This window comes from Podarcis tiliguerta (assembly GCF_965153285.1).
Source record: "Podarcis tiliguerta genome assembly, chromosome: 12".
In the NCBI taxonomy this organism is placed as follows: Eukaryota; Metazoa; Chordata; class Lepidosauria; order Squamata; family Lacertidae; genus Podarcis; species Podarcis tiliguerta.
Window position 1 is genome coordinate 22,606,634 of NC_139545.1, and position 26,811 is coordinate 22,633,444.

At 38.6% G+C, this 26,811-nt stretch overlaps 1 protein-coding gene across 2 annotated transcripts in view; it reads left to right on the forward strand.

Moving 5' to 3' along the window:
• ANKRD28 (ankyrin repeat domain 28) overlaps positions 1-26,811 on the forward strand; it is an 87,600-nt gene that overhangs the window by 51,527 nt on the left and 9,262 nt on the right. For both annotated transcript variants that reach the window (XM_083404683.1, XM_083404682.1), the window contains exons 4-20: positions 99-169; positions 2,716-2,916; positions 3,684-3,771; positions 7,126-7,268; positions 8,625-8,837; positions 10,335-10,413; positions 11,929-12,043; positions 12,675-12,757; positions 16,242-16,305; positions 17,102-17,170; positions 18,730-18,870; positions 20,954-21,065; positions 22,124-22,150; positions 23,831-23,905; positions 24,154-24,355; positions 25,237-25,324; positions 26,583-26,700. In XM_083404683.1, coding sequence (XP_083260809.1) covers positions 99-169; positions 2,716-2,916; positions 3,684-3,771; positions 7,126-7,268; positions 8,625-8,837; positions 10,335-10,413; positions 11,929-12,043; positions 12,675-12,757; positions 16,242-16,305; positions 17,102-17,170; positions 18,730-18,870; positions 20,954-21,065; positions 22,124-22,150; positions 23,831-23,905; positions 24,154-24,355; positions 25,237-25,324; positions 26,583-26,700 — 1,889 coding nt within the window. The remainder of the gene's footprint in view (positions 1-98; positions 170-2,715; positions 2,917-3,683; positions 3,772-7,125; positions 7,269-8,624; positions 8,838-10,334; positions 10,414-11,928; positions 12,044-12,674; positions 12,758-16,241; positions 16,306-17,101; positions 17,171-18,729; positions 18,871-20,953; positions 21,066-22,123; positions 22,151-23,830; positions 23,906-24,153; positions 24,356-25,236; positions 25,325-26,582; positions 26,701-26,811) is intronic.

Genomic DNA, 26,811 nt, shown 5'->3' on the forward strand with positions numbered 1-26,811 from the left:
ATGTTATTTTTCTTAATCTTTAATAGTCATTTAGATATTTGAATTTGTATCAAATAATATTCCTTTTTTGTATCTCCCCCCCCCCCCCCCATTTGCAGGAGCTAGAGTTAATGCCAAAGACAGCAAATGGTTGACTCCTTTACACAGAGCTGTTGCATCATGTAGTGAGGTATGGGTTTGCTTTAAAACTCTTCAATACATTTTATTGCAAAAGAATCCTGCAGACAGTGACACTCTTAGTACTAGACTTTGAGGCAGAAATATAAGGACCCATAAACTCTGCCACCCCAGCACCACTTTTTGTTTTCTTTTTCTCCTGCAGGTTTTAAAAAGCACTTTTATAGGGCAGCATAATGCAAAGCACTATTCAGCTCTAGTTGCCTGTTGTCTTCATTTTCATTGCTTCCCAGACCCATGTGAGGACTGGAGGAATTCAGTGGAAATAGAGTTTCTGGTTGCTGTAGTTGTAGCCTGAGCCAGGTAGTGCTTTGCTTCCCAACATACCCAGGTGCTCCTGTTGCTCTTTGCCACCCAAACTTTTACACAATGTTTGCAAGCAGTTATTTGATCAAGTTCAGTTGAAAACTGTTTGTTCTGTTTTGAAATGGGGAAGAATTCAGAACTGAAATGAAACAAGCTTGAGGCTCTTCAGTGTTGCCGATGCTTCTCAGCTTTCCCTCCAACTCTGGTGCTTGCCATGAGCTCCTTGTTCCCTCCTCAAGCCATCTTGTCTGCCCATCAGTGCACGTGTACTTTTACATTTGACTCTTGTCTTTGTTTCCCCTCCCATCCTACTTGCCATGTCACCAGCTGAAGGCAGCATAAGGGTGCTCAGAGCTAGCCTCCCAGAGGATTAATAGCTCAGTTGGTGGCAACAGAGATGCTGCTTGTAGTCAAAATCTGCTGGAACAGGAACATGGATTCTTCTCAGAGCTTGGCCGAGGGAACAGTACACATGCACATCATGTCTTTATTCCGGAGCTTTTTTCTTGCTTAAAGGTGGAAAGAGAGGTTGCAGGGAACCTACAAAGGGTCCCTGATGACCTGTGACAAACCTTCATAAAATGACTATGATTCTTATGGACATAAGAATCCACTGTTGGTACTTTCAGTGGATTATTTTTTTTGCCAAGCTTTTCCAGATGAAAAAAACTTTTCAAAAGGCCTCTGTCCTAGATGTTTGTATATATTTTTATTAAACCCATATATAGTTGGTTTTTTGAATTGTTTTTATTGTATGACTGTAGATCGCCTTGGGGATTCATAAATTAATAAAATAATATTGTGCCAATTTTTGCACTAAAGGTTTTTGCTCTGCACCTTTGTGCTGGGACATCATTGCAGTCGAATGCCTCCTAAACTGCTTTTGCCAAGTTCACACAAAAGGACAGAATGCAGAATACATACATAATGCCTTCTGTTTTGATTTTTTTTAATACTCTTTATTATGCGTGCATTATTTCTAAGAGGAAAAGTTCTGAAGCTAAAACATTCCTGGGAAACTTGTGGTCTGAACTGGATGTGTTTTCTCTGAATATCAGATAAAGTTTGATCAGTTTAGACTCTACTTGGTGTTATGTTGGTTTCAGATAACACTTAGGACTGTTGACCCAGGTTTCATTGTATGAAATAATAAGAGGAGTATGTCTAGGTACAACGAGCCCTTCCTTCCACCCTGCGTAACCAAAATTCACAGTGCAATCCTTTACATAGCCACTCAGTAAATACCACTGATTTACCTGCAGTTGGGCAGATATAATATTCCAACCTCAGTCCCACACAGGTACTGCCTTGATGACCAGTGAACCAGCCAAGGTTCCCATAGGGAAATGTACATGGTTGCAGATGCTCATTTTATATTTTATTATTTTTATTATAAACACATATTATCAGGGGTTCCAAGCTGGCTATTATTTTTGTGTTTTATGGTTTTAGCTGCCTTGACCATTTAAAAATTTATGTGGAAAGCTGGGCTACACATTTTATAATTTATAAATGAAAAAGCGCAGCATATATAGATTTAAGAAAAGGAGAAAGTAGAGGTCAGTATAGCCAGAAAATAAAACACATTTGTAAACATTAATAATCATTGCTTTCTCATTAGTTTGTAGAAGGGACTAAAAAAAAGTTAAACTTTGGGGGGGGGGGGACACAAAAGAGGGCATGAGGAGAGAACTCAATTTCACTTGACTTCATACCCAAACATATTATTATATTGCCCACTCTCATTAAACAACCTTGCAACTTAAATAACACAGGACCCCACAACCTTCTAAATCCCTCAATCAATGGGACCAATTATCAATGCTAGTTTTATGAACACTAGAAAGAATTTTCCTGCCTGTCCAAAAGGCCAACTCCTCCTTCCCTGCTGGTGCTGGCAAGGAAGTGGAGACAAATATAGGGGGAACTTGGTATGGAAGCTGTCATACCCAGTCACCTGTTGCTTGCTGAAAGGCGTTCATTAAACCTTTTATAAGCCTTTGAATAGATATTTGATCACATGCTTCTGGACACTTTGTTGCAGAGTATATAAGAATTTTAAATGCCAGTTTTGATTTTTGTCCATAGGAAGAATACTTGGGTAATTGAAGTGGGAGGCAGGTTATTGGGGTGGGGGTGGGGAGTTAAGATAAGCTGCAAAGGAAACAAAATTGGGAGGTTACTTTGCTAATCTTTTTTATTTATTGGAAGTGTGTGTTTTATTATTTATAGGATGCTGTGCAGGTGTTGTTGAAGCATTCAGCAGATGTCAATGCCCGTGACAAAAATTGGCAAACACCCCTACACATAGCAGCTGCAAATAAAGCTGTCAAGTGTGCAGAAGCCTTGGTGCCACTTCTCAGCAATGTAAATGTGTCAGACCGTGCTGGTAGAACGGCATTACATCATGCAGCCTTCAGTGGACATGTTGAGGTACAGATGACTTCTTATATTTGACTCCCCCAAGCCAGCTGTCCCTCCACAAACAGGGGTCTGTTTACCTAATCCCAGTGCTACATGCAAAGAAAACTGCAACATGCTTACTTTAGCCTTGCAGAAACACTGTTCTTTTTATTTATAGTATGGAAAGAAATATTTCCTTCTTTAATTTAAAATGATATGTTTATCCTGCCTTTCTTGCATTCTAGAACTCAGGGTAGTAAACGTGGTTATCAGGCAGTCAACATCCAAACCTACTTAGCTAGAGCAAGGTTCCTGTGTCATGTGCCTTCATGACTTTCTTTCTACTTGAAACTGTTTAATGCTGATTAAGGGAAGATATACATTATAGTTACAAAGCCTTTTAGTCTCCATCACATGTACTGTAGCAAAATGTTCATTGGTAATGGTCAGCTATTAATGTAATCCTTAACCATCAGAATCAATTTTTTGATGACACACCTAATTCTTCTGCTTTTTCAGGGTTGCAAAAACTACTTCAACAGTGACTTTTAATACAGTTTTTGAAAAGTTGTTCTAGTGAAAATCCAAATAGCTAGCTAAACTGATAGAAGCTTATTTATTTTGGTTATTTTAATCCTGCAGTGATCACATAAGCTTATCAGTAACTTTGTCCCTCAGTGTAGATGCATTTTAGTTTTAAGTGCTGTGCAGGCATTAGGTTTATTCAACTTTGATTATGCTTTAAATTAATATAAATATTTATGTATATTAAGAAATATAACTTATCTTCATTTTAGATGGTCAGTTTATTATTGTCTAGAGGTGCCAATATCAATGCCTTTGACAAGAAAGACAGACGAGCAATTCACTGGGCAGCTTATATGGGTATGTAAAAGCACTTTGTTCTTTCTTTCTTGACTTCCGGCAGGAATTTATTCATGGCTGATTTCTTTGTTTCAAGGTTTTGTTCTTAAAACAGGCTTCTGCATGCTGTTTCCTTCCTGGATCAGGAATCTCATAGGCAGTTTGAATGCACATATGAACACAGAGCATCCAGTGCAATCCTTGTTTGGTGTGGATAAGAGACTGATCTTTCCACCAGGCTTGTCTCAATTTTGCATCACTATGTCTGGTTTAAGGTTATGGTGGTCTTTTCTCCTGGATGAATCCCATCTAATATTAGAAATACATCTAGCATGTACATTGTGGATCTTTCACATGTAAAAGATCACCTAATGGTACTAAAAAGAAATTATTTTCTATGAAAGAGACAAGCATTATTGAATCGGTTGGGACTCTCCACCAACTAAAGAACAATTAATTAACTAACTTCTTTTTAATCAATTGTGATTGATCAAAGTATTCATTAAACATTTAATTAACTAACTTCTAACTAACTTTAATTAACTAACTAAAGAACAATTAATTAACTAACTTCTTTTTAATCAATTGTGATTGATCAAAGTATTCATTAAACATGTCTATGTTACTAAATAACACAGGGACATTTCTGAGATATTGAAGTAAGTATGAGATGAAGTATAGAATGAAAATCGGGGCCATGGAATGGCTTTTGATCTAGTCAAGTTGTCTGCTAATACAAGCGTGGTGATTTTCACTGACTCCACTTTCTGCTCCAGCCCCCTGTGACCCCACACTCTGTTCCAAAGAGTTGGGCAACCCTCCAGAACACCATGGAAGGTGGTGGAGAGTGCAACAAGTTCTGCCTTTATGACCATACATACATGCACATGAACCCAGAACATACACAGAACAGATCTTTACTAGGGATGGTTTCATGCTACAGATCAAATTGCATTTGCTACAAATACCTTGCTTACTTCAGGGAATTTATAATTACTGTCCTTTCAGAGGAGCTAGCAGTAAGAATAGAGTGGTTTAAAAGTAAATGAATAGTTTTGTGGTTTGAAGTGCCTTCACAGAAACGTACAGGCAAAGTAAACAGGGATTATACTACATAACCACTCACCCTATGCTAGTAGAGCTGACTACTTTTAGGCAGAGCGAGGCAGTTGCCTCAGGCAACTCGGGTGTTGTCTGGACTGTATGTTTAGTTACTGTTGTTAGAGATAGGGAAGACAAGGCCGAAGAGAGGTGTCAACAGAACTTGATGGGCCTTGGGTACAATGCACTTTGACTTAATGGGGGCAGGTAGCATATGCTGCTTCACCACAGGCAGTAAAATTAGTTGGGCTGCCCCTGTCCCAAACCATGAGACCACCACAATCCTTGAAAAATTAGGGAGCTTCAGAAAGTTACCGGTAAGTTGCTTACATTGTCCCCACCTCTGATTTACATCTCCGATGTATCATATTGGTGGGGGTATAAGGTGGTCAAACAATTCTGGATTATGGCACATGAAGAGCTCAAAAAGATACTCAGGAGTTTAATCTCTAAAAAAACAGAGGCATTTCTGCTGAGTCTAGTAACGAGCGATATCCCAAAGGATAAAAGGAATGTATTCCTTTACGCAGCAGCTGCGGCCAGAATTCTAGTGGCGAAAAACAGACAAAATACCAGAATTACTAGAATGGAGAGCCAAAATTTATGAATTTGCGGAAATGGCAAGGTTAACAGCATCAATTAGAGGTTGTCCTAATCAAAAAATTAATAAAGAGTGGGAATGCATAAAGGTTTACATGAAAAGAGTTGGTTTTGGAGACTAAAAATTAATATGCAATAGCGTAAAGGGCGCAAGAAGATAGGATAATATAATAAAGATGGAACAATAAATATAAACAGCGAGTAACGCAACAATAAACAAAAATAATGTATGTAAAGAAGATCGCACATGGGGGGAGGGAAGTAATGGGTCTTGGGGAGGGGGAGAGATGAGGGTATTAACTGAAAAAATGTTAAAGATATAGATTGGATTTAAGAGATAGAAAATAAGGAATTAAAAGAAGGAGACAAATATTAAGGAATACTAAAGTAAAGAAATATGAGAAGAGATTAGTACAAATGAAAACATGAGACTCAAGGTTTTGCCATATATGATTTTATTTTGGATGTGAAGTCTTTTGTTGTAAAGATTGTATACTAAATGATAATAATAATAATAATAATAATAATAATAATAATAATAATAATAATAGAAAGAAAGTTAAGTTGCTTTAGCCCCTCCTTAAGTTGTTCCTCTTTAAATTTTTATTTGGCTTCCATTGAACTCTCTTAGCCTAGTGCCTCTCTGCACAGGAGTTTTGACTAGTCCATTTCTGAGAAGAAAATAGACAAGTGTTTCAGAGAAGGAAATCAAGATGGGGTGGGGGAAAGAGAGAGAAAAAGGACAAGGAAGGGATCTAGCAAAAAATCAGAAAGAAGTGAACTTACCACAGCGGTATGATGTCTGGAGAATAGCAGCATGGAGCAGACTTCTAGGGAGATATGAAAAAGCTGAACAACCTCTGGGTGCAATGTGGATCCAGTTATAGGAATAATTAATCAGTGAACATCAATTTTCACAAAGGCCTGGGCTGAACAGTGAGCCCATAACAAAAGACCTGCGTAAGTTTTCCTGGGGCAGCCTGAGTTGTTTTAGATCACCACAGGACTTAAAATGGCAAAGGTATCTGCAACGTTAATATGTTGCTTTTAGTGGCGTGGTCTTGCCCCTTCTGAAGGGAACCACACTTGGACCTCTCACAAAATGCAGACAGGGTGTCTCGTTAAAGCAAATCAAGGCAGTATATACTAAGTGGATGACATCCAAGTCACAAGGGATGGCTAACAATCAAATCAGAGGTGTTGCTTGCATTAAGTGTGGCAATTGCAACCTTCTAATTGTGGCTGGTGTGTGCAGGGTTTGGATTGCGCCAGTGGTCCTTCCTTCGGTTTACCACAGTGAAGCACTTATTGTTCCGATTAAATCCAAACTGCACCATCGGTCTCAGGGCCTGTACACTCTTTCTGTTGAACCAAGCTACTTGGGAGCAAGGGAGCTGCAAAAAGGAGAATAAGAAAAAAATGCCGCCGCCCCTCCCCCCCCCTCACTTACATTAGCTGATGGGTCTGGTAGATCAAAAGGACTGGATTTCACTTTTAAAATTTAATGAATAAGACCCGCAACTCACTGTTAAAAAGAAGGGCAATCTTGAATGTGTTCATCTATTATCAGTCGTCATAACACCACAATAATCTCAAACATGTGACCTTAACTCTGCCCCAGTTAAAAGCTTGCAGTATAATAAATGGTATAATTATTCTTTTTTTTTTTTCCAGGTCATATTGATGTAGTAAAACTGCTAGTAGCCAATGGTGCTGAAGTTACATGTAAAGATAAAAAATCATACACACCACTACATGCTGCAGCTTCCAGTGGAATGATTAGTGTAGTCAAGTATCTTCTGGATCTTGGAGTTGATGTGAGTAAGAGATGACTCTAAATTGTTTCTCATTATTTTGTACATTGTTAAGACATGAATACAGTTTTTGAGGAATTGTATGTAGTATGTAGGGATGCTGGTGGCGCAGTGGGTTAAACCACAGAGCCTAGGGCTTGCCGATCAGAAGGTTGGCGGTTCGAATCCCCGCAACAGGTGAGCTCCCGTTGCTCGGTCCCTGCTCCTGCCAACCTAGCAGTTCGAAAGCATGTCAAAGTGCAAGTAGATAAATAGGTACCGCTCTGGCGGGAAGGTAAACGGCATTTCCGTGCGCTGCTCTGGTTCGCCAGAAGCGGCTTAGGCATGCTGGCCACATGACCTGGAAGCTATACACCGGCTCCCTTGGCCGATAAAGCGAGATGAGCATGGCAACCCCAGAGTCAGTCACGACTGGACCTAATGGTCAGGGGTCCCTTTACCTTTACCTATGTAGTATGTACTGGCATAATATCTAGTCTGTTCTAAAAGGATGTTTCTGGAATAGCTAGTGTTCTTTATACAGTGGTACCTCGGGTTACATACGCTTCAGGTTACAGACTCCGCTAACCCAGAAATAGTACCTCGGGTTAAGAACTTTGCTTCAGGATAAAAACAGAAATTGGGCAGCAGTGGGAGGCCCCATTAGCTAAAGTGGTGCCTCAGGCTAAGAACAGTTTCAGGTTAAGAACGGACCTCCGGACCGAATTAAGTACTTAACCCGAGGTACCACTGTACAATTAATTTTTTTAGTTACAGGTCTTGCCTTGTTGTAGACCATCTTAGTATAAAACAGGCAGCCTATGAAAGAGAAGTAACACAGCAGGGAAGGGATTAGGAAGGTGACAAAATAATCTTAATTTCTGCATTGTTGCACCCTTGTATGCATCCATATATTTATAGTTTTACAACTTGCCTAGGATAATCAGAACTCTGGAAGAGTACTTTACAGATTTACTGATTGTATTATATTTTTATGATGGAAGAAAGGGTAACCACGTGTCAATTAGAGCTAAACTCTTGTAACTAATAATTGAAAATCTGAAGGTTTCTAATAAGTCATATACCATTGTTCCATGTAGCCTAGTGTGGTCTGCTTCACTTAGCTGCAGCCTTGCTCTGCCCTGCAAATCTGAGGTCCTTTTAACTGGAATTAAACTTGTGACTATTTGTATGTAAAGTACATTTTCTGGTACTGGACTATGGTCCACCTTGATTCAGATTCAATGAATAATTGCCATTTGTATTGAACAAGTATATTGTTCGTAACATTTGCTGAATATAAATTATTATTGTGATGGACTAAAAGTAGCTTAAGGACTTAACATTTGAAAGACTCCCCCGTCATATTTTCCCCTACAGATGAATGAACCAAATGCATATGGAAATACACCTCTTCATGTCGCTTGCTTCAATGGACAAGATGTTGTAGTAAATGAACTGATAGACTCTGGTGCTAATGTAAATCAAATGAATGAGAAGGGATTTACACCTTTACACTTCGCTGCTGCATCGACCCATGGAGCATTGTGTTTAGAACTTCTGGTTTGTAATGGCGCAGATGTGAATATGAAGGTAAAATGATCTGAAAGGTGAATTTTAAATGCTGTAACAATATTTATGAACATTTTCTTGGCATTATCAATATGCACGTCGTCCTAAAACGCAATATAAAATAATATGCACACTGTTAATACTCAACAAACGCATGGCTCAATGCATTTTACTGTGTGAATAAGCTTGCAGGATTATGGTTCATTGGTTTCCAGGATACTTTCTAAAGCCTACTTTTTGCCCAAGGGGCTCTGAGGAATCCCCCTACTTGATCAAGTTGTCCACAGAATCACCCATGTAATTGTGGTTCACTCAGTGAAAACAAAGTAGATATGGTTTGTACTTGATCCAAAATGTTTGAGAACCACTCATACAGGTCACACAAAAGGGACTAAGAAGAAAGTTTAATAATTCAGAGAGCTTCCAAATGACTATTGGAATTTTATGAAAAAGAACGTTAGACAAAGCTGAACATTTTTTAAAATGTGCATCTGAGCATATTGCTCAGATAAAGAACCCCCCCACACACACATAACGCAAAATAATTCATTGAAATGGCCTGTGTTTTACTTTGTAATGATGATCAATAGATGCATAGAAATGTAAGCCAAAACTAACGAGTGTTGGCAATATATTTTACCATTCTTTGTTCCACAATTGTCCCCCAATCCCCATTCTCTTGAGATGGGGAAGAGAAAAATACATTACTCTCTGAATATTGAAATGGGATGAATGCCAGTTTGTTTGTTTGCTTGCTTATTTACTTACGTGTTTAACTTTGTTTATGTGCTGTCTTTCTGCCAATTCTCTCAAAGCAGTTTACGATTTGAAATGCTAATTTATGCAGTATTTTAAATAATCAGAATTTTTATCTTTGTATTTTATTATCACATTGTCTATATTAAATGTATGAAAACGTTTCTTTTTCTGACCGTTCTGTTCATGTTTGCATAGCTAATCATGGCTGCAGATTATAAATGCTTTGTCGCAGTTCAGCAAAAAATCGGAATTACCTCATGCATTAAGGTTGACCTACTTCTAAGACGTGATTGTAGGGGAATGGTTGCATATAAAATATACAGTATCGTCCAGAATGGAATAGTTCCGTTGAGCATTGCTTCTGATTTGCAATGAATTGCTAGTGGGTTTCTGGTCAACACCAAAGTGTCAGGTGACACAGGTGAAATATTAGTGTGTAACAGATTTGGGTGTCTCAGGTGTACATGAAAATCATGCTGTAACTATTCTGGCATCCTTGCTAGGTGATAAAGATTGTCTGCTGTCATTGTTGTATAAACAGCAAGTGCCCTGAACATATAGTTCAGAGTGGGCCTCACTGTGTTGTTGTGTGCAGTTATAATGCAAATATTTACAAAACTATAATGTTGAAAAGCCTCTAGCACAACGTTACAATAGTGCAGGAAAGGAATATAAATGAAGCAAAAATAAAACACTGAAGTTGTCTATCTAATGTTGTCAATTGACTTGGTAGCCATGGGTTGACTTCTTTTTCCCCAGAGTAAAGATGGAAAAACACCATTGCATATGACAGCAATCCATGGAAGATTTTCAAGATCACAAACAATCATCCAGAATGGTAAAAGAAAAGAAAACATATTAAAATATTAATGTTTCTGTCACTGTCATGCGATGCATATGGTTTGACATTTTAAATAAATCCGTTAATTTATTAGCTTTAACCTTTTCATCTGTCTGCCTTGTGTGCTGAAATATGAATCTCAGAAATTCGAAGTTTCTGTTTCGGGAATCTTCAGGTTACTAAATCAATAGCAAACTCTTTCCTTTATTTAAAAACCTGTAATTCCAGTATGTTCCATCACCTTTGTAAGTCTAGATTCTGTTACAAGCTTATAACACTAATCCTGCATTTTAAAACACTAATGTTAAAGTCCGGTATATAAAGTAATTAATTTCGTGCTAGAGCACTTAAAAACTGATGGGGAAGAATTCTCTCTGGGGAGGCAACCACATATTTTTTCCAGGTTTGCCAGTGCCTGGGTAAAGCAAATAAGTCTGCTCTGAGGGCCCTGCCCTCACTCATCTTTTAGTTGGCTTTATCATGCTGTTAACCTGTGTTTTATGTTTTACACTGACAGCTTTGCTTTCGGAGTAAATTTCTCTGGAACTCTGAAATTAGCCCACACAGCCCTGGGATCAAAGAAAGTACCACAAAGACACTTCCATTTTCCTTTTAAAACACACGCAAAAAAAAAATAGTGCTGCTTTTCTCATGGCAATTATATAGATGACCTTTGGGGTCCCTTCCCATTTTGCAAATCTATGATTCAGATTTCTCCTAAAGTAAGATCTGTGACCTCCAGAAGTCTTCTGATAGTTGCTTTGAAGGATATCATGGAGTCTCATTATCAGCATTAGCAGGAAGGAAAGGGGAGTTATTCGGTTATTGAGGGGATATTGTTTTTATTTTGATTGTGCATTTCATGTTTTTATGTTGTGATTTTATCCTGTGAACTGCCCTGAGACCTGTGGGTGGCACTGTGGTCTAAACCACTGAGCCTCTTGGGCTTGCCGATCAGAAGGTCGGCGGTCCGAATCCACACAACAGGTGAACTCCCGTTACTCTGTCCCAGCTTCTGCTAACCTAGCAGTTGAAAAGCATACCAGTGTGAGTAGGTAAATAGGTACCATTGCTGTAGAAGATAAATAGCATTTCTGTGCACTTTGGCACTTGTCACGGTCCTCCGTGCACCAGTAGCAGTTCAGTCATCCTGGACACATGACCCGGAAAGCTGTCTGTGGACAAACGCCAGCTTCCTCAGCCTGAAAAACAAGATGAGCACCATACCCCATAGTCACCTTTGACTGGACTTAACCATTATAGTACGGTATACAAATTTAACACCACCAACAACACATACTTCTTGTGCTTCCACTTTCTGCCTGTTCTTAACGTGGCAAGTGGCCTTTAGTTACATTTCAGGATCTTCAGACACCTTGGACTCAATTTGACATTTTGAAAATTTCTGAGTTTTCTGATAATCTAAAATGTGAATTTATTTGTTTAACAACCTGTATGCTGCTGAGCACACATGCATATATGGTTACACTTTATTTTACATTTATTTTCTAGGAGCTGAAATAGATTGTGAAGATAAGAATGGAAATACACCTTTGCACATAGCAGCCAGATATGGCCATGAACTGCTCATCAACACATTAATTACAAGTGGTGCTGACACTGCAAAGTAAGAAACACTTATAATACATCAAAATGAAATATATGTCAATTAAAAAGGTCATATTGGTGTAGTGTGTGTGTGTGTGTGTGTGTGTGTGATAAGTTAATTCTAATGATGCGTCTTAGTGTAGTAGTATTGTCCCTTTTTAGAAAATGAGCAACAGATACAACTTTATCCCATATAATGTATATCTATTCAAAAACTGGTCAAATTGCCTCTGTAAAACCTAACTCAATATTATACAAATAAGTAATACAGAATTTGTGCAATATTACACTGTTTACAGAACAGTAAACATCTGTGGAGAAGAATTTGCATAAAGGTCTTAATAAAATTTTTGTAATTTATTCAAACTTTTTTAAATGCTGCATGTTGCTTTTTGTATGCTGCGTAAAATAAGACAGCTTCTGTATTTCTAATGTAAAAATAGATAAGGCTCAATTTTGTATTTGGCTCTCATTCTGAACGAATGCTCTGCATTTAGACTGAACCGTTACGTTTAATTGTATTAGTTACTTTCCTTAATTATTTTAACAAGGGCAGTTAAATGCTACCTTATATACAAGGAGTTTGGCATGACATCTTGGATTACTTCTATTGTAATGAGACTGTGATGTCTGATTATGGTGTATCTTAGGCGGGGTATACATGGAATGTTTCCTCTCCATTTGGCAGCATTAAGTGGATTCTCAGACTGTTGCAGAAAGCTGCTGTCTTCAGGTAGGCTCTTCAAAATAATTTTAAACCCTTTTCCTGTTAACCTTTGGTTGTTTGACATTTTAATTGACAATATAATGGTTCAAGGGGTGGACTCATAGTAGCAAGGTTTTGGTTCAAGTTCTCATTCAGCCATGAAGTTCATTTTTGTATGCTGATGCACTAAAAAGTACTGTACTACATCTGCAATTAATTGTAGAGAATCTCATTAATACTTCTCAGGCTATAACAAATTCCAGCTCTTGAATTTTTCAGATGCTTCATAGATGAGTTTAAATGTAAAAGGTGTGAACACTCACTGTTTACACATAAAATGTCCAGTGGTGGAAATCTGCTTTGTTTTAGTTATGAGACAGAATGCAGTATGCAATCTTTTTCAGTCTTGTCCTGCACCCAGATATATGGGGGCTTGCATTCAGGGGGGCACTGTGGTCTAAACCACGGAGCCTCTTGGACTTGCCAATCGGTAGGTCGACAGATTGAATCCACGCAACGGGCTGAGCTCCTTTGACTGGACTTAACCATCCAGGGGTCCTTTACCTTACCTTTTATTTTTTGAATGATTGCCCAAGTGATCTCTGTGCTCTGTATTAGTCAATTAAGCTACTCCTAAGCTGGGCAAGCCCTCATGCTACTCTGGCTCACACAAGCTGCTCAGCTACGGCACCAGCAGTCACACATCACTCAACAGAGCAGTTTAAAGAAGTTACCTGCCTGTGCATCAGCTGCCTTCATATGGGCAGGTGGGTGGGCCACAACTTCTTCCCATCCCATGCCTGGTCAAAGGCAGTTGAGGTAGCCTCATGAACGGAGCCTGACCAAGGCTTCCTCTGGCTCATGAGGAGACGCCCCCCACAAGCCCATAGATATCCTCTTTGGGCTCTGGAGTGTGTCTTCTGAGTGAGGTACCTTCCAGCACCCTTTGGTTTAGAAAAAAAGCACTGATGATAATTTATGTATTAAACCTCTGAAAAATTTACATCCCTTATATTATCTGTGATTGATTCATTTCATTAATTGATACATTAGATAGTGTATCCCATATTTTCTTGTGGTGGGATGAATTCAATGACACAGAGAAATGTTTCCTTTGGAGTGAAACTAGTTTGAATTTAGGAACTTTAATTTTCAATGATAAATAGCTATATGTTGTTTAGATTTATAGATTAGAATGGTTGCATGTTCCCCTGACCCTGAAATGCCTACATTATATGTATGTTGTTAGTTTTGAGTCTGCTATAGCTATGAAACAGTTGCAGTTCTATACAGTTGTCCATATCACTCATTTTGAAATCCAATATCTTGCGGAAATATGGTAGGTCTTCATAAAAAGAAAACAGAGCAAATGTTGTGTAGTCCTGTGAATACATACTGAGTAGTTTTATTGTGAGGTAATGTACTCCATCGTTCTAAAGCTTTCAGTCAGATACATATTTTTACTGGTTAGACAGAGCCTGTTAGATATTTTTGGTCATTGATATTGGTGATATTAGTATAAAATTATAACTGTTGGTAGAAAGAGTGTACAGTATTACTCTTCCAAGTCTCTTCACACTCCCTGATAGGCATAACAGAGTTATTGTTTTGGAGTTGGAAGCTACAATTTTTATTATATAACTAGGGCCGTCAGCAGATCAAGGACTATTCTTGGTGATGGTATTTTTAAAATTAACTTTCGAGGGGTACGCATGTAATAAAAGTTCAGTAAAGATATATTTTTATATTATATATTATATTATAATGAATGCTTCTATTTTAACAAACAAAAGCAACAGTTAATAGCTAAAAGGAAAACCCATCTTCAGTGTTTTTTTCTGTTTTAATACTCTTTTGAACCACTACGCGTATAAACTCTGAAGCGTGGGATATAAACTCTTAACTAACTAAGGAAGATAAAACTAAGGAATAGTGGCTATTCCATATATTGATAGCACACACTGTAGTGAAAAGTGATTTAAAATAGACTGTGCCTATAGTTAGATGATTTTCCAAACCATGGTTTGGAGGATTGTGAGCAAGCTCTGTCCCCATGCAGTTCCTCTACTCTACATGTCTTGTGTGTGGGGTTTAATTCAATAGTTGATATCCAGCATTAATCACACTCAGAGTAGGCCCACTGAAATCAATTGACTTAAGTTTCTTGGTTTTGCAGCCCTGATAGGGAGTTCCACCTTAAACAGGTGCCAACTAATTTTAGCTGGTCTTGTTGGCCAAGTAACTATTTTTTGTAGCCACGTCTCCCCTTCCCACGAGAGTGTTTTACCTATCGTCTTGTACTAAACCTCTGAAATGCAGTGCAAGGTCAGAGGAAAACTTGCTCCTCGTATGCAGCGTGATGCATAATTCAATGAAAATCAAGTGACTGCCTTTATGACAGTTTCGTAGGTCAGGGTCTGTTCAGTGGGTAACAGTAAGATATTCTGGTCTGTGGATTGTCCTAGTTAGAAAGCAACATCTGCTGATTCTAGTCTTAAGTTCCTTGCATATCGGTCTGGAAGCTGCTGGCGGGTTGTACCCTCTAGAAGGATGGAACTCTCACGTTGCCTTTCTTTCTTTAATGGAAAAGTTATTCCAGAAACATAGGTGCCCTTCTGGCATGTACTGGAATCGAAATTCCCAAGAAATATTTTCCCTTCATCTTTAGTGTGCAAAATTCAATATCCCCCACATTATATTATGGTGTAGACATTTGGCTGATTTTGAATATTTGATCTTATTTTACTCTGAACCTCTCTTGCTGATGGACAATGATTGTATGGTTTGGAAACTTGATTTTCTCTTTCCTTTTTTTTTTTTTAAACACATCCAGTCTTTCTCTTTTAGGCATCTTGTGCTAGAAATGTGATAATTCCCATATATCTTGCTCCCCATGTAAAGCAGTACTTGCAGCAGAAGGAATCTGAAGGCATAACTGTTTTCAATGGGCCAGATTTACTGTTATGCAAATAAGTTTTGCGCTCACATACTCTCCTCATTCCCCACATACCTCCTCTGGTGCAGCTATAAGGAAGATTTACTTCTGATTTTAAACTAACCACAACACCCTGCTGCATCCAAACTCAGGAAAAATGTGTTTAATTTAAACCATGGTTTATGAGCAAGTCAGGATTATAAACTATGGCTTGAGCCTAGCTTTTTTGGATAATTAGGGAGCTGCATGTTAGTTTAAAAGCAAAAAGTTTATATAGTGCAGCTGTGCCAGACGATAGCAAGAAATGTGTTACCCTCAAGCTTTTGTGTATAATGCTAAGACGTCGTTTAACACTATGTCTGAGAAGGTTCAACAGCAATGCTACAAAAGTGGGGTTAAAGCTAGCTTTTTCATACATTAACAGAACATCTTTGGGGGATTAATTTATTGTGTAGAAGTAACAATCCATGCTACAGTTACTATATAAGGGAATTTGCTTTGTAGCATACTCTACCAAACTGGACAGAGAGACGCATTTTATAGGTGGTTTCACAGAATAATGCCTTTCTTTTGTAGGCTTTGACATAGATACTCCAGATGATTTTGGCAGGACCTGTCTTCATGCTGCTGCAGCTGGAGGGTATGTACAGTTTTAGCAACTTCTTAAAATTTAGGATTTTCAGCAGCAGCAGAAAAGTTAGTCTGTCAGATGATCTGTACTACCTGTGCAATACTTGGAAAATATTATTTTTCTGTTCTTAAGAAGATTTAACATGTTATGGACAGCAATAAGGGGTTTGTCTAGTATCTATCCCACTATACTTAATGAGGTCTGAAGTACTGGATGCACCCTTCTATGAACTCTCAGGGATACCATCAAAGAATAAAAAATAATACAATATTACAATATTATGGGTTTAAGTAGCTATGAACAAGTGCTTCTTCACGAACTCCTGATTTTGAAGCATTGTAAAACAAAATCAGACCTAAATGATCTAGCTTATCTGGGTCCTTTCTAATGCCCTTTATTTCCCTTCCATGATTACAGGTCTTTATTTGCTTGTGATTAAAAGAAGTTAACACTATATATTGGATTATTTTATTGGTAGTTGTTTGATATTGCTGTTTGGTTAAAAGATTCCTTACAATGGATAAGAGCCTAAAATTCTGAGAAGCCCATGCACAAGCAATTTTCCCTTCTGGTCTCAGTCACTTCTGCCATCTCACCCTAAGGTTCCTTGGTGGTTGGGTGGAGAGCTTTTAAGGAGGTGCCATCCTAGGGAATATGGCTGAAAGACATATGGAACACTTTGTAACCCTTTGGATCCTAGCCTAGTTTCATAGAAAACTACAGATTCTGATTTATCGTGGGTGACATTGCATGGGGATGTTTTTAGAGATGTCTGACTAAGAGAAGCATGTTCTAAAACTTTCAGGAATTTGGAGTGCCTAAATCTGCTGCTCAACACAGGTGCAGACTTCAATAAGAAAGACAAATTTGGAAGGTAAAACATGATGCTCCTTTTGAATGTGCAAGATATGTTAAATAATAAGCACAGTTTGCTTAACACCAGTGTCTAATTACATGCTCTTTCTTTTGTTTATGAAAAGTACTGAAATGGTCACTTCCACCCTTGCACTTAGTGTTGTATCTGCTTTTGTATATTTATATAAATGGACACTCATTTACCATTGAAATCTACTTGTCTGCAGTGTAATTAGGCTCTTGGGGTATGTCCAAGTATTCTGATATTTACTGGTAAATTTCAAGACTGATCAAGTACAAAGTTTCAGACTTATATCTACCCTTTACTGGAAATATAAAAATTTACTATGGCATATTGATAAATTTGCAGTATAAATATTGTTACAAATAACATATCCAATATCTTCTCATTTAATCAACCAAGTACATTCAGGAATGTCCCAATTTCACCCTTCTTTCCATTATTTACCAATAAATTTCAATAGCTTTGATTGCTTTTCATCTCTTCTTCAAACTAAATCTTACAATCTGATTTTAAAGTTACATTTGATCAAGCTGTTGATGAAATTAGCACTTCCAACCCATATTTCTACCCTTGAAGTACTCTGAGAAGAGAGATTTACGACAAGATTCACAAATGCATCCTTTTAAGCCTAAAAGATTATTCTTCTGTTTTTCTTCTGTTTGATTTCTATTTGATGCCTTTAGATTATTATGAGCTTTCCACTTGTGGGTATGGGCATATTGAGTCAAGTGTGATATCTCTATCTGGCCCAGCAACTTGATTAACTCTGGTCTGCATCTAGAATTCCTTAAAGCTGGTTGCTGTTTTCCCCTTCTTTCTATCTTGACTCCCAAGTTCTTTTCCTGGCTAAACAACTCATTATGTTAGCAGCCGATTCAAACAATCTTGTCTTTTCTCTCTCCACACAATGGGAAAGTGAAACCAGAACAAAAGGTTGTGTCTGACCAAACATGCATTAACAAAGCATTTGCATAGGAACTATACACACAAAATATAATGTTTGTTGATCTGAATCTTATGGCCAACATCTTTTACATAATATGGGATTCCACTGTGCTGTCTGGGCTTATGCATGATGGATTTTCACTTGCAGACGATATGAAAATGTGGTGCTGCCGATGGATGTCCGTTAGGCCTGGATGTGGGAAGAGGTGGGGTCCCACAGCAATTAGGGTGGGGATCATCCTAACCAGCCCAGAGTCTACAACAGGGATGACTAACCTGCAGCCCTTCAAATGTTGGTGGGACTCTCAACTCCCATCAGCCCTATCCAGCACAGCCATGGTTAGAGATGGGAGTTGTAGTTCAAAAACATCTAGAGTGCTGCAGGTCAGCAACCCTGAGTTTGCAGTATCACAGAGACTGTGATAAGATGAGGATGTACTAACCACTATCAAGCACACACATTGAAGTGCTTACTTGCAAAAAAGAAACATTGGAACTATAAATGGTTTTACAATAGCTCTGTCAGCTGTTCATGTGTTAAGAGTTAGTTTTTTCATGTGTGCTATTGCACCTCTCCTTCTCTCTCTCTCTCTCAAATTATGCCATAGAACTCCACTCCATTATGCTGCTGCCAATTGTAATTACCAGTGCCTGTTTGCCCTTGTGGGTTCTGGAGCAAGTGTCAACGACCTCGACGAAAGGGGTTGTACACCATTGCACTATGCAGCTGCATCAGACACTGATGGAAAGTAAGTATGGTACTATTTAGAAATCTTAATATTCAAACCCCTTAGTAGCATGAAATTTGCCATGCAGTTTTTTTGTTTTTTTTTCATGGGGATATGTTGTTAGAAGTGATTAGCAAAGACTGACAGTCAAGTTACGTTTCTCCCACAAATATTGATCTGTTTTGTTTGTGAGTAGACACAGGGGAAAAAGATTTCTATATAACCAGCAAGCGAATAATGGCTGTGACCCATAGCTGATGAGTCATTATTCAACAATTTAATTACTGAAGTGGTGGAAATTACTATTGATAAAGACACGGCAGTAAATAAACATTGTTTTTAAAATATTTTTTCTGTTGTGGATTTGCACAAAAATTTAAGATATTATTGCATTGACAATTCTATGTTAATTAGGAAATAGTTTAACTATTTTTGTTACAAGCTTGTTTCATGGTTAAAGCAAAGAGAAGGATTGGTAGTCTCAAGACATTGTATCATAGATGTCTCCAAACACCAAACAGATATGGTGATAAAACTATATATTAGGTATACAGTGGTACCTCGGGTTACATATGCTTCAGGTTACATACGCTTCAGGTTACATATGCTTCAGGTTACACACACCGCTAACCCAGAAATAGTGCTTCAGGTTAAGAACTTTGCTTCAGGATAAGAACAGAAATTGGGCTCCGGCGGCACGGCAGCAGCAGGAGGCCCCATTAGCTAAAGTGGTGCTTCAGGTTAAGTACAGTTTCAGGTTAAGAACGGACCTCCGGAACGAATTAAGTACTTAACCCGAGGTACCACTGTAATTAGTAATATTTTTGTCCACCCCCAATGCAGTTACTAAGAAGCAGAGCTGTAAATATATTGGAATACACAGTGGGGACAAAGGACAGTTCTGGGGGTTGCCAACCTGGCAGTGCAGATATGCATATGCCTGCCAAGGCCTTCCATGCTGCACCTGTTAGGACTCTCCTGCTTTAATTAGGCTTTTTTTCCAGCCGGCTAATTATGGCACAGGAAGTGATTTTGGGAATGAACACAGCTGAGGAGGAATGAGTGTGATGCCCCCAACCAATTATTCACAAAAATATTATAAATATCTCATCTTGTCCCCCTGCAAACCAAGGTAGTACAGTATAAGTTTAATAAACTTCTAAAAATTGTACGCGCATGGATGCATACACTCTCTTTTAGACCAAAACAATTTGTGCTAGTGTATGTGTGCGGGTGGCGCTGTGGGTTAAACCTCAGAGCCTAGGACTTGCTGATCAGAAGGTCAGCGGTTCGAATCCCCGCGATGGAGTGAGCTCCCGTTGCCCGGTCTCTGCTCCTGCCAACCTAGCAGTTCGAAAGCACACCAGTGCAAGTAGATAAATAGGTACCGCTCCGGCGGGAAGGTAAACGGCGTTTCTGTGCACTGCTCTGGTTCGCCAGAAACGGCTTAGTCATGCTGGCCACATGACCCAGAAGCTGTACGCTGGCTCCCTCGGCCAGTAAAGCGAGATGAGCGCCGCAACCCCAGAGTCGGTCACGACTGGACCTAATGGTAAGGGTTCCCTTTACCTTTATGCTGTGTATGTGATTTGGACTCTAGAATAGGGATAGAGATCTCCAGCTGATAAGCTGTCTGTGGTCATTGACTCGTTCCTCCTCCAAGCCCATGCCTTCCTGGGGCCTCTTTCCTCTGCCACTGTTTTGAGTCATTTGTCTCCAATCATTTTTGACAGTGCAATGTTGCCCTTCTGTAAGAGAGGACTGCTTTCAGTTGGCTTGGTATGGAATTTACTGCTGGGCTTAATATGTATAGATGTTTTGAACTGTAATTGTTTTTAGAATGTTTTAAGCATTTAAAATGTTGTTTTGTTTTTGTTTTTAGCTTGTGTATCTTTTCACCATTCTGAGCTTTGTATGAAGGAAGATTGGGCTACAAATTCAATAACTGATTGTGATGATGATGATGATACATTTGTTATATAATGCTTTATATTGTATTGTTTATGGCAAGCAACAGTATCTAAATGTATTGAATGAGTGAATCATCCGTGTATGGGGAAGAAGACATTGATTAAAGATTAAAATGCCATTTCATTTTGCGCAGGTGCCTGGAATATTTATTAAGAAATGATGCAAATCCAGGGATTCGAGACAAGCAAGGATACAATGCAGTTCATTATTCTGCAGCTTATGGTCATCGCTTATGCCTTGAATTGGTAAGATAATTTACTGCACATGCAGCTGCTGGGTGACCTTGGGCCAGTCACACTTCTTTGAAGTCTCTCAGCCCCACTCACCTCACAGAGTGTTTGTTGTGGGGGAGGAAGGGAAAGGAGAATGTTAGCCGCTTTGAGACTTCTTAAAGGGAGTGAAAGGCGGGATATCAAATCCAAACTCCTCTTCTTCTTCTTCTTCTACTGTGAAGGACATTGACCAGTAAATAAAGATTGTGTGAGAAATCTTAGGAAGTACATGTAGATCAGGTTTTTTCTAAGCCAAAAAGAGATAATCATGAAAAATAAAATTTATTATCCTTGAGCATTTACAAAGAAAAACAATAGTAAAAAGCTACTTTTAGCTTTCTCTGAAGCCTTAATTATTATTTTATTATCATTTATTAAATTTGTATACCGCCCTATAGCTGAAGGTGGTACACAACATTATCTATATCTATATCTATCTATCTATCTATCTATATCTATATCTATATATATATACATACACACACACACACAACAAAAACAAAGACAATCCAATAATCCCCTCTTCCACATTAAAATGGTGTCAATTAGCAATAAGCTTTGTTAAAGAGGAACTATTACTTATTAAGCATGTTGACGTGATTTTTTTTTCTTTTTCTTTGAACTGTAGACCCCAATACCATAATACTGGTACATAAGTCTGCTTTTGAATATTCCATACAGTTTGAAAAGTGATTGCCGTGTGGCATGCTGTTTAAAAAACAGAAGCCCAGAACAAGCATTATTCTTTGAATATTGGCCAATATGTAAAGTCCATTTCAAACAAAATCAGTTGGATTGTTGCCTTTAACTACACTGAGGATATTATAGATTGTTCCAAGCATGATTTGCATACCAAACCTGGGATACAAAGTGTAATACATATCTGCAAATATATGTACATATTTGAATTACAATTACTGTTTTATAAACTTAAATTCAGAACCATGAATTTTCTGAAGAATAATAAAAAATTTGGAGCTTTGTATTCACATTTTTAACAACTGTTATCTAAAGTGTGGATTTCATTGCAGATTGCCAGCGAAACACCTCTAGATGTTGTAAGTATAAAGACATTTGCTGTAAAATATTTATTGCAAATATTCAGAATGCTTTATAGCCTAATTTTGTTTGACATTTCACTATTTATACTGGAAATTCAGCAGATACTTAACTAAAAGTTGAATGACTCAGAATAAAACATATGGTTCTTCTAGTTTGTTTTCCAAAGAAGCTAATTAGTAACGTTCAGATAGCTTTTATGTTGTCTACTGTGATCCTGGTGATACAAGTAGGCAAGTTAAAGAAACCACAAATTGCTGCTTGTTTCTCATTTAGCTCAGTTTTCGTGATGTAGTTTTTTGGCTTCTTTAATTCAGCTTGATTCCTTAAAGTCTGCATTCACACATCATGCTAAGCCAAACCATAGCATAGCATGATCGTGCAGCTCCCAGGGAGGATATTGCAGCTACTTTGATCCTCTAGCTTTTAAAGTTAATGTGGCACAGCAACTAAGCCAAGATTTGGCTTAGTGTTTTCTCCAAAGCTGGGATCATAATTACCGTATTTTTCGCTCCATAAGATGCACCTGACCATAAGACACACCTAGTTTTTAGAGGGGGAATGCAAGGAAAAAAATATTCTTTAAAGGGAGCACTGAGCAGAGCCTGTCTGCATCCCAGGCTCTGCTCAGCGCTCCCTTTCACGAGCCGCGTGGAGCGTGTGTGTGGCGCTTGCTGGCTTTTCGCCAAGAAGGGAGAAAAGCCCCAAAGAGTTGCACACATGCTCCGCGTGGCTCTTTAAAGGGAGCGCGGCTCTTGCGGGCTTTTCCGGGAGGTGGGGGAAGGGACAGAGGGGCTAAGCCAGAAGCTAGAACAGCAAGAGGGAGTGCTGCACAACGACCCCTCTTGCTGTTCTGGCTTCTGGGATAGCCGTGCGAAGCCTCCTCAGGGCAGGGGGATGAAGGCTCCCCGTGCCCTGAAGAGGCTTCGCGTGGCTAAGCCAGAAGCTAGAAGAGCAAGAGGGAGCGCTGTGCAGCAATCCCACTCGCTGTTCTGGCTTAGCCGCACAGCCTGCATTCACTCCATAAGACGCACACACATTTCCCCTTACTTTTTAGTAGGAAAAAAGTGCGTCTTATAGAGCGAAAAATACGGTAAGCGCTCCCCTTGTAGCAGAGGGTCATCCGATGGTTACAGGTCGTGGTTAGGGAGAAGAGACGTTTATCACAATCCTGGCTTGGGATGACATGCTGAGCCCAACTTTGGCTTAGCTTGCCATCCTTCGGTGACCGAAAAAGCCTGATGGAAAGTGGGTGTCAGCTCCTCGCCAGGAGCCAGCATATTCAGCATGCAGTTACAGTAAACCATACCCTGTCTTACTGTGAAATGTGAACCAGGCCAAGGAACATCCTTCTCATATGCTTCCATTTCTCACCCAGTCTTTTCCTGGAGGCTTATAACCATTAACTGATCTTTAAAAAACAAACAAACAAACAAAAAAACGTTGTTAACATCAAGTCTTTTATAGTATGTCAGGGGGGAAAATGAAAAGTTTAAGTGTAAGCTCTTTGTTTTTGTTACAAGAGCTCAACAAGCATGTTTTTATTTTAAAATACAAATTCCTCACATTGGTATTTTCCCTCTGTTAGCGAATTTAGATTGGGACAACCATGCATTGTTGAAGTATGTATGTCAACTTAAAAATAATTTGACTTTCATCGTGTATATTTTTCTGTTTAGCTAATGGAAACATCTGGAACAGACATGCTGAATGATTCAGACAACAGGGCACCAATTAGTCCATTGCACTTAGCTGTAAGTATTTAGTTCACCAAATATTGATTATTGGCCTTTTAGAAAATAAACATACCTTTGCATTGGGTGATTTAATGTAATTTTGACTTGTGCTTTGAGTTCGTTTATGCATCAATAATTATTTACGCTTGCGAAAACCTGGGCTACGTTTGATAGATATTTTTGTAAAGTGTACATTTTTGTCTCAAATCTGATTCATTTTTATCACTGTAATGTCTACATCTATCTAAAATTGTAACATTTCTCAGGCCTATCATGGACACCATCAAGCTCTGGAAGTATTAGTACAGTCTTTGTTGGATCTTGATGTCCGGAACAATAATGGTAGAACGCCATTGGATCTTGCAGCTTTTAAAGGACACGTTGAATGTGTCGATGTACTAATTAATCAGGGGGCATCTATTTTGGTGAAAGACTATGTTGTAAAGAGAACACCAATACATGCTGCAGGTAAGACCTATAACACTTCATTTTTAAACCATAGCAGAAAAGTAGTAAATAGGGTGGAAATTTGTTTGTTTTGTTTAAGAAATCCCCCCCCGCTTAGTTATTATTATTTTTTAAATCAAGTGGTCTTACAAATAGAGAACAGATTATCTAATTCTGCTGTTTCTAAAAAGCAGATAGTTACAAAAATTGCTTTCAATATGTTATATTGATCTTACTCTGGTTATTTTATTTGGTTTTATTGGACCCTATTTTATAACTAGAGGTGTTAAATCCAGGCCTCCACATCTCTAACTACATTGGCTTGGGAGCTTCTGTCTCCTTCCTTTCCTTGTCCATTTGTTTTTGCGGAGGTTTTGAGTTATCAAAAATCTTCAGGCACCCAGAGCAGTGAATTGTATGCGGTTATATTTTCTGGTCTCCCTTAAGCTTTGGGCTTTGATGGTAGCCTTGCATGGATAACATGAAGAAGCAGCCCAGCACATAAGATGTGTGTGCTTTCTGGGTGACTTGGGATCCTCAGTCTATTTTTTTATTTAGTTTATTTTAAAAGATTTATACCCGACCCTCTTGATCACATAATCCCCACCCAGGCAAAACAAATCCTGTAAGTTGCAAGTTACTCCCTTATGTGATGTGAATCTCAGCCATTCCCTCTTGCCCTCTCCACTAAAGCCTAAGGTCTTTAGTTAATCCAGATTTGTCAGCCAAAATTTGCATTATTTCACCCTTAGGATAAATGGAATGTGGTTGCATCACTGGCAAAAATGTATTTTATGCTTTAATGCAGTAATACCTTCTGACAGTCTTAAAACAGAAATTATAAATTTTCAAATAATTTGATGCTTAATGATTTTCATGTTTTATTTGTTAATATTTTACAGCTACAAATGGTCATTCGGAATGTCTGCGGTTATTGATAGGAAATGCAGAACCACAGAATGCTGTCGACATCCAAGACGGAAATGGACAGTATGTCTCAAATTGCATTTTTCTCGTAAATTGAGCTCGACAGTGCTGGGCTGACATGAGCATGAAATCAAAATAGCATTAAAAAAAATCCTTTAGGACCATTTGATTTTTAAAAAGAAATATACTCATATTTGCCTGATATTTATTTGCTTTGAACACATACAGTAAATATTTCAGTAGACTATGAACCAAATAATGAGGTTTTCTTTAATACCTAAATTGCTTTCTGGTCTTTTGAGACTTTTTTTTACTAGGAGATTTCACTATTTGCTCCTCTTCTGGCCCTGCTGCCATTGCTCTGCTCTGAGCTAAGCCAATGCGGTTTGGCTTAGTGTTTCATCCAAACTCAGGCTCATGGTTTGTCTCACTCCAGACAAACTTGAAGCTATAACCAAAGTTTGTTCTTGGATTTATAGTTCATGGTTTGCCCGGAGGAAACAGATTCAGATAAAGAATGTAAATAAATATATTTGATCATTTTCTTCATAATTTATTATTCCCAGTGGCCATGTTTTCTTCTGGATAATGTTTATTTTCAAATTAAGATATGCAGTATTGAACGATTACCTCCAGCTGGGCTTTTATGAAACTCAGTGCTGAATTATTGCAGAGCATTCATTATTTAAAAACCCATGAAATAGTTTATTACCAGGCAGATCTTCAAATCATTCTGCAAATAAAATAAAGAACAAAGGGCTAAGGCATTGCATACATTTTTCAGGTTGTGGCTTGCAGACAGTTATGAGGCAACAGTACTGAAAGGTGCATCACAACTGTATTTTGACCTGGCTTCTCTATCCTACTCTCTTTAACAGGGGTCAGCAACCTTTTTCAGCCGTGGGCCGGTCCACCGTCCTTCAGACCATGTGGTGGACCGGACTATATTTTGAAAAAAATAAAATAAATTCCTATGCCCCACAAATAACCCAGAGATGCATTTTAAATAAAAGCAGACATTCTACTCATGTAAAAACACGCTGATTCCCGGACTGTCCGTGGCCAGATTGAGAATGTGATTGGGCCGCCTCCGGCCCCCGGGCCTTAGGTTGCCTGCCCCTGCTCTTTAATATATGGTATGCTCCTTTTAAGAAGATTTGTCTCTGTCTCCATTCAGATGTGCAGCAGCCCTTCCAGTCTATGGACTGAGTCAAACTAGGATTTGCTAATGTTTCTCTTCACAGTTGCCTAGCTTGCCACGTGAGCAGGTTTGTGAGCTTGTTAACATAGAATGTGTGGGGTTTTTTTGTTTCTCTTCCAGGACTCCTCTGATGTTGTCTGTTCTCAATGGGCACACAGATTGTGTCTATTCATTGCTTAATAAAGGAGCAAATGTAGATGCCAAAGATAAATGGGGAAGAACAGCATTGCACAGAGGGGTAAGTGTGTCATTCATTGCCCCCTGCCTCACCTTTTGCTTCAATAGGTAGCATCGCTGAAGTTTCCCCAGAGAAGCATTGCTTTAGATATAGACTGAATTAGTTATGCTT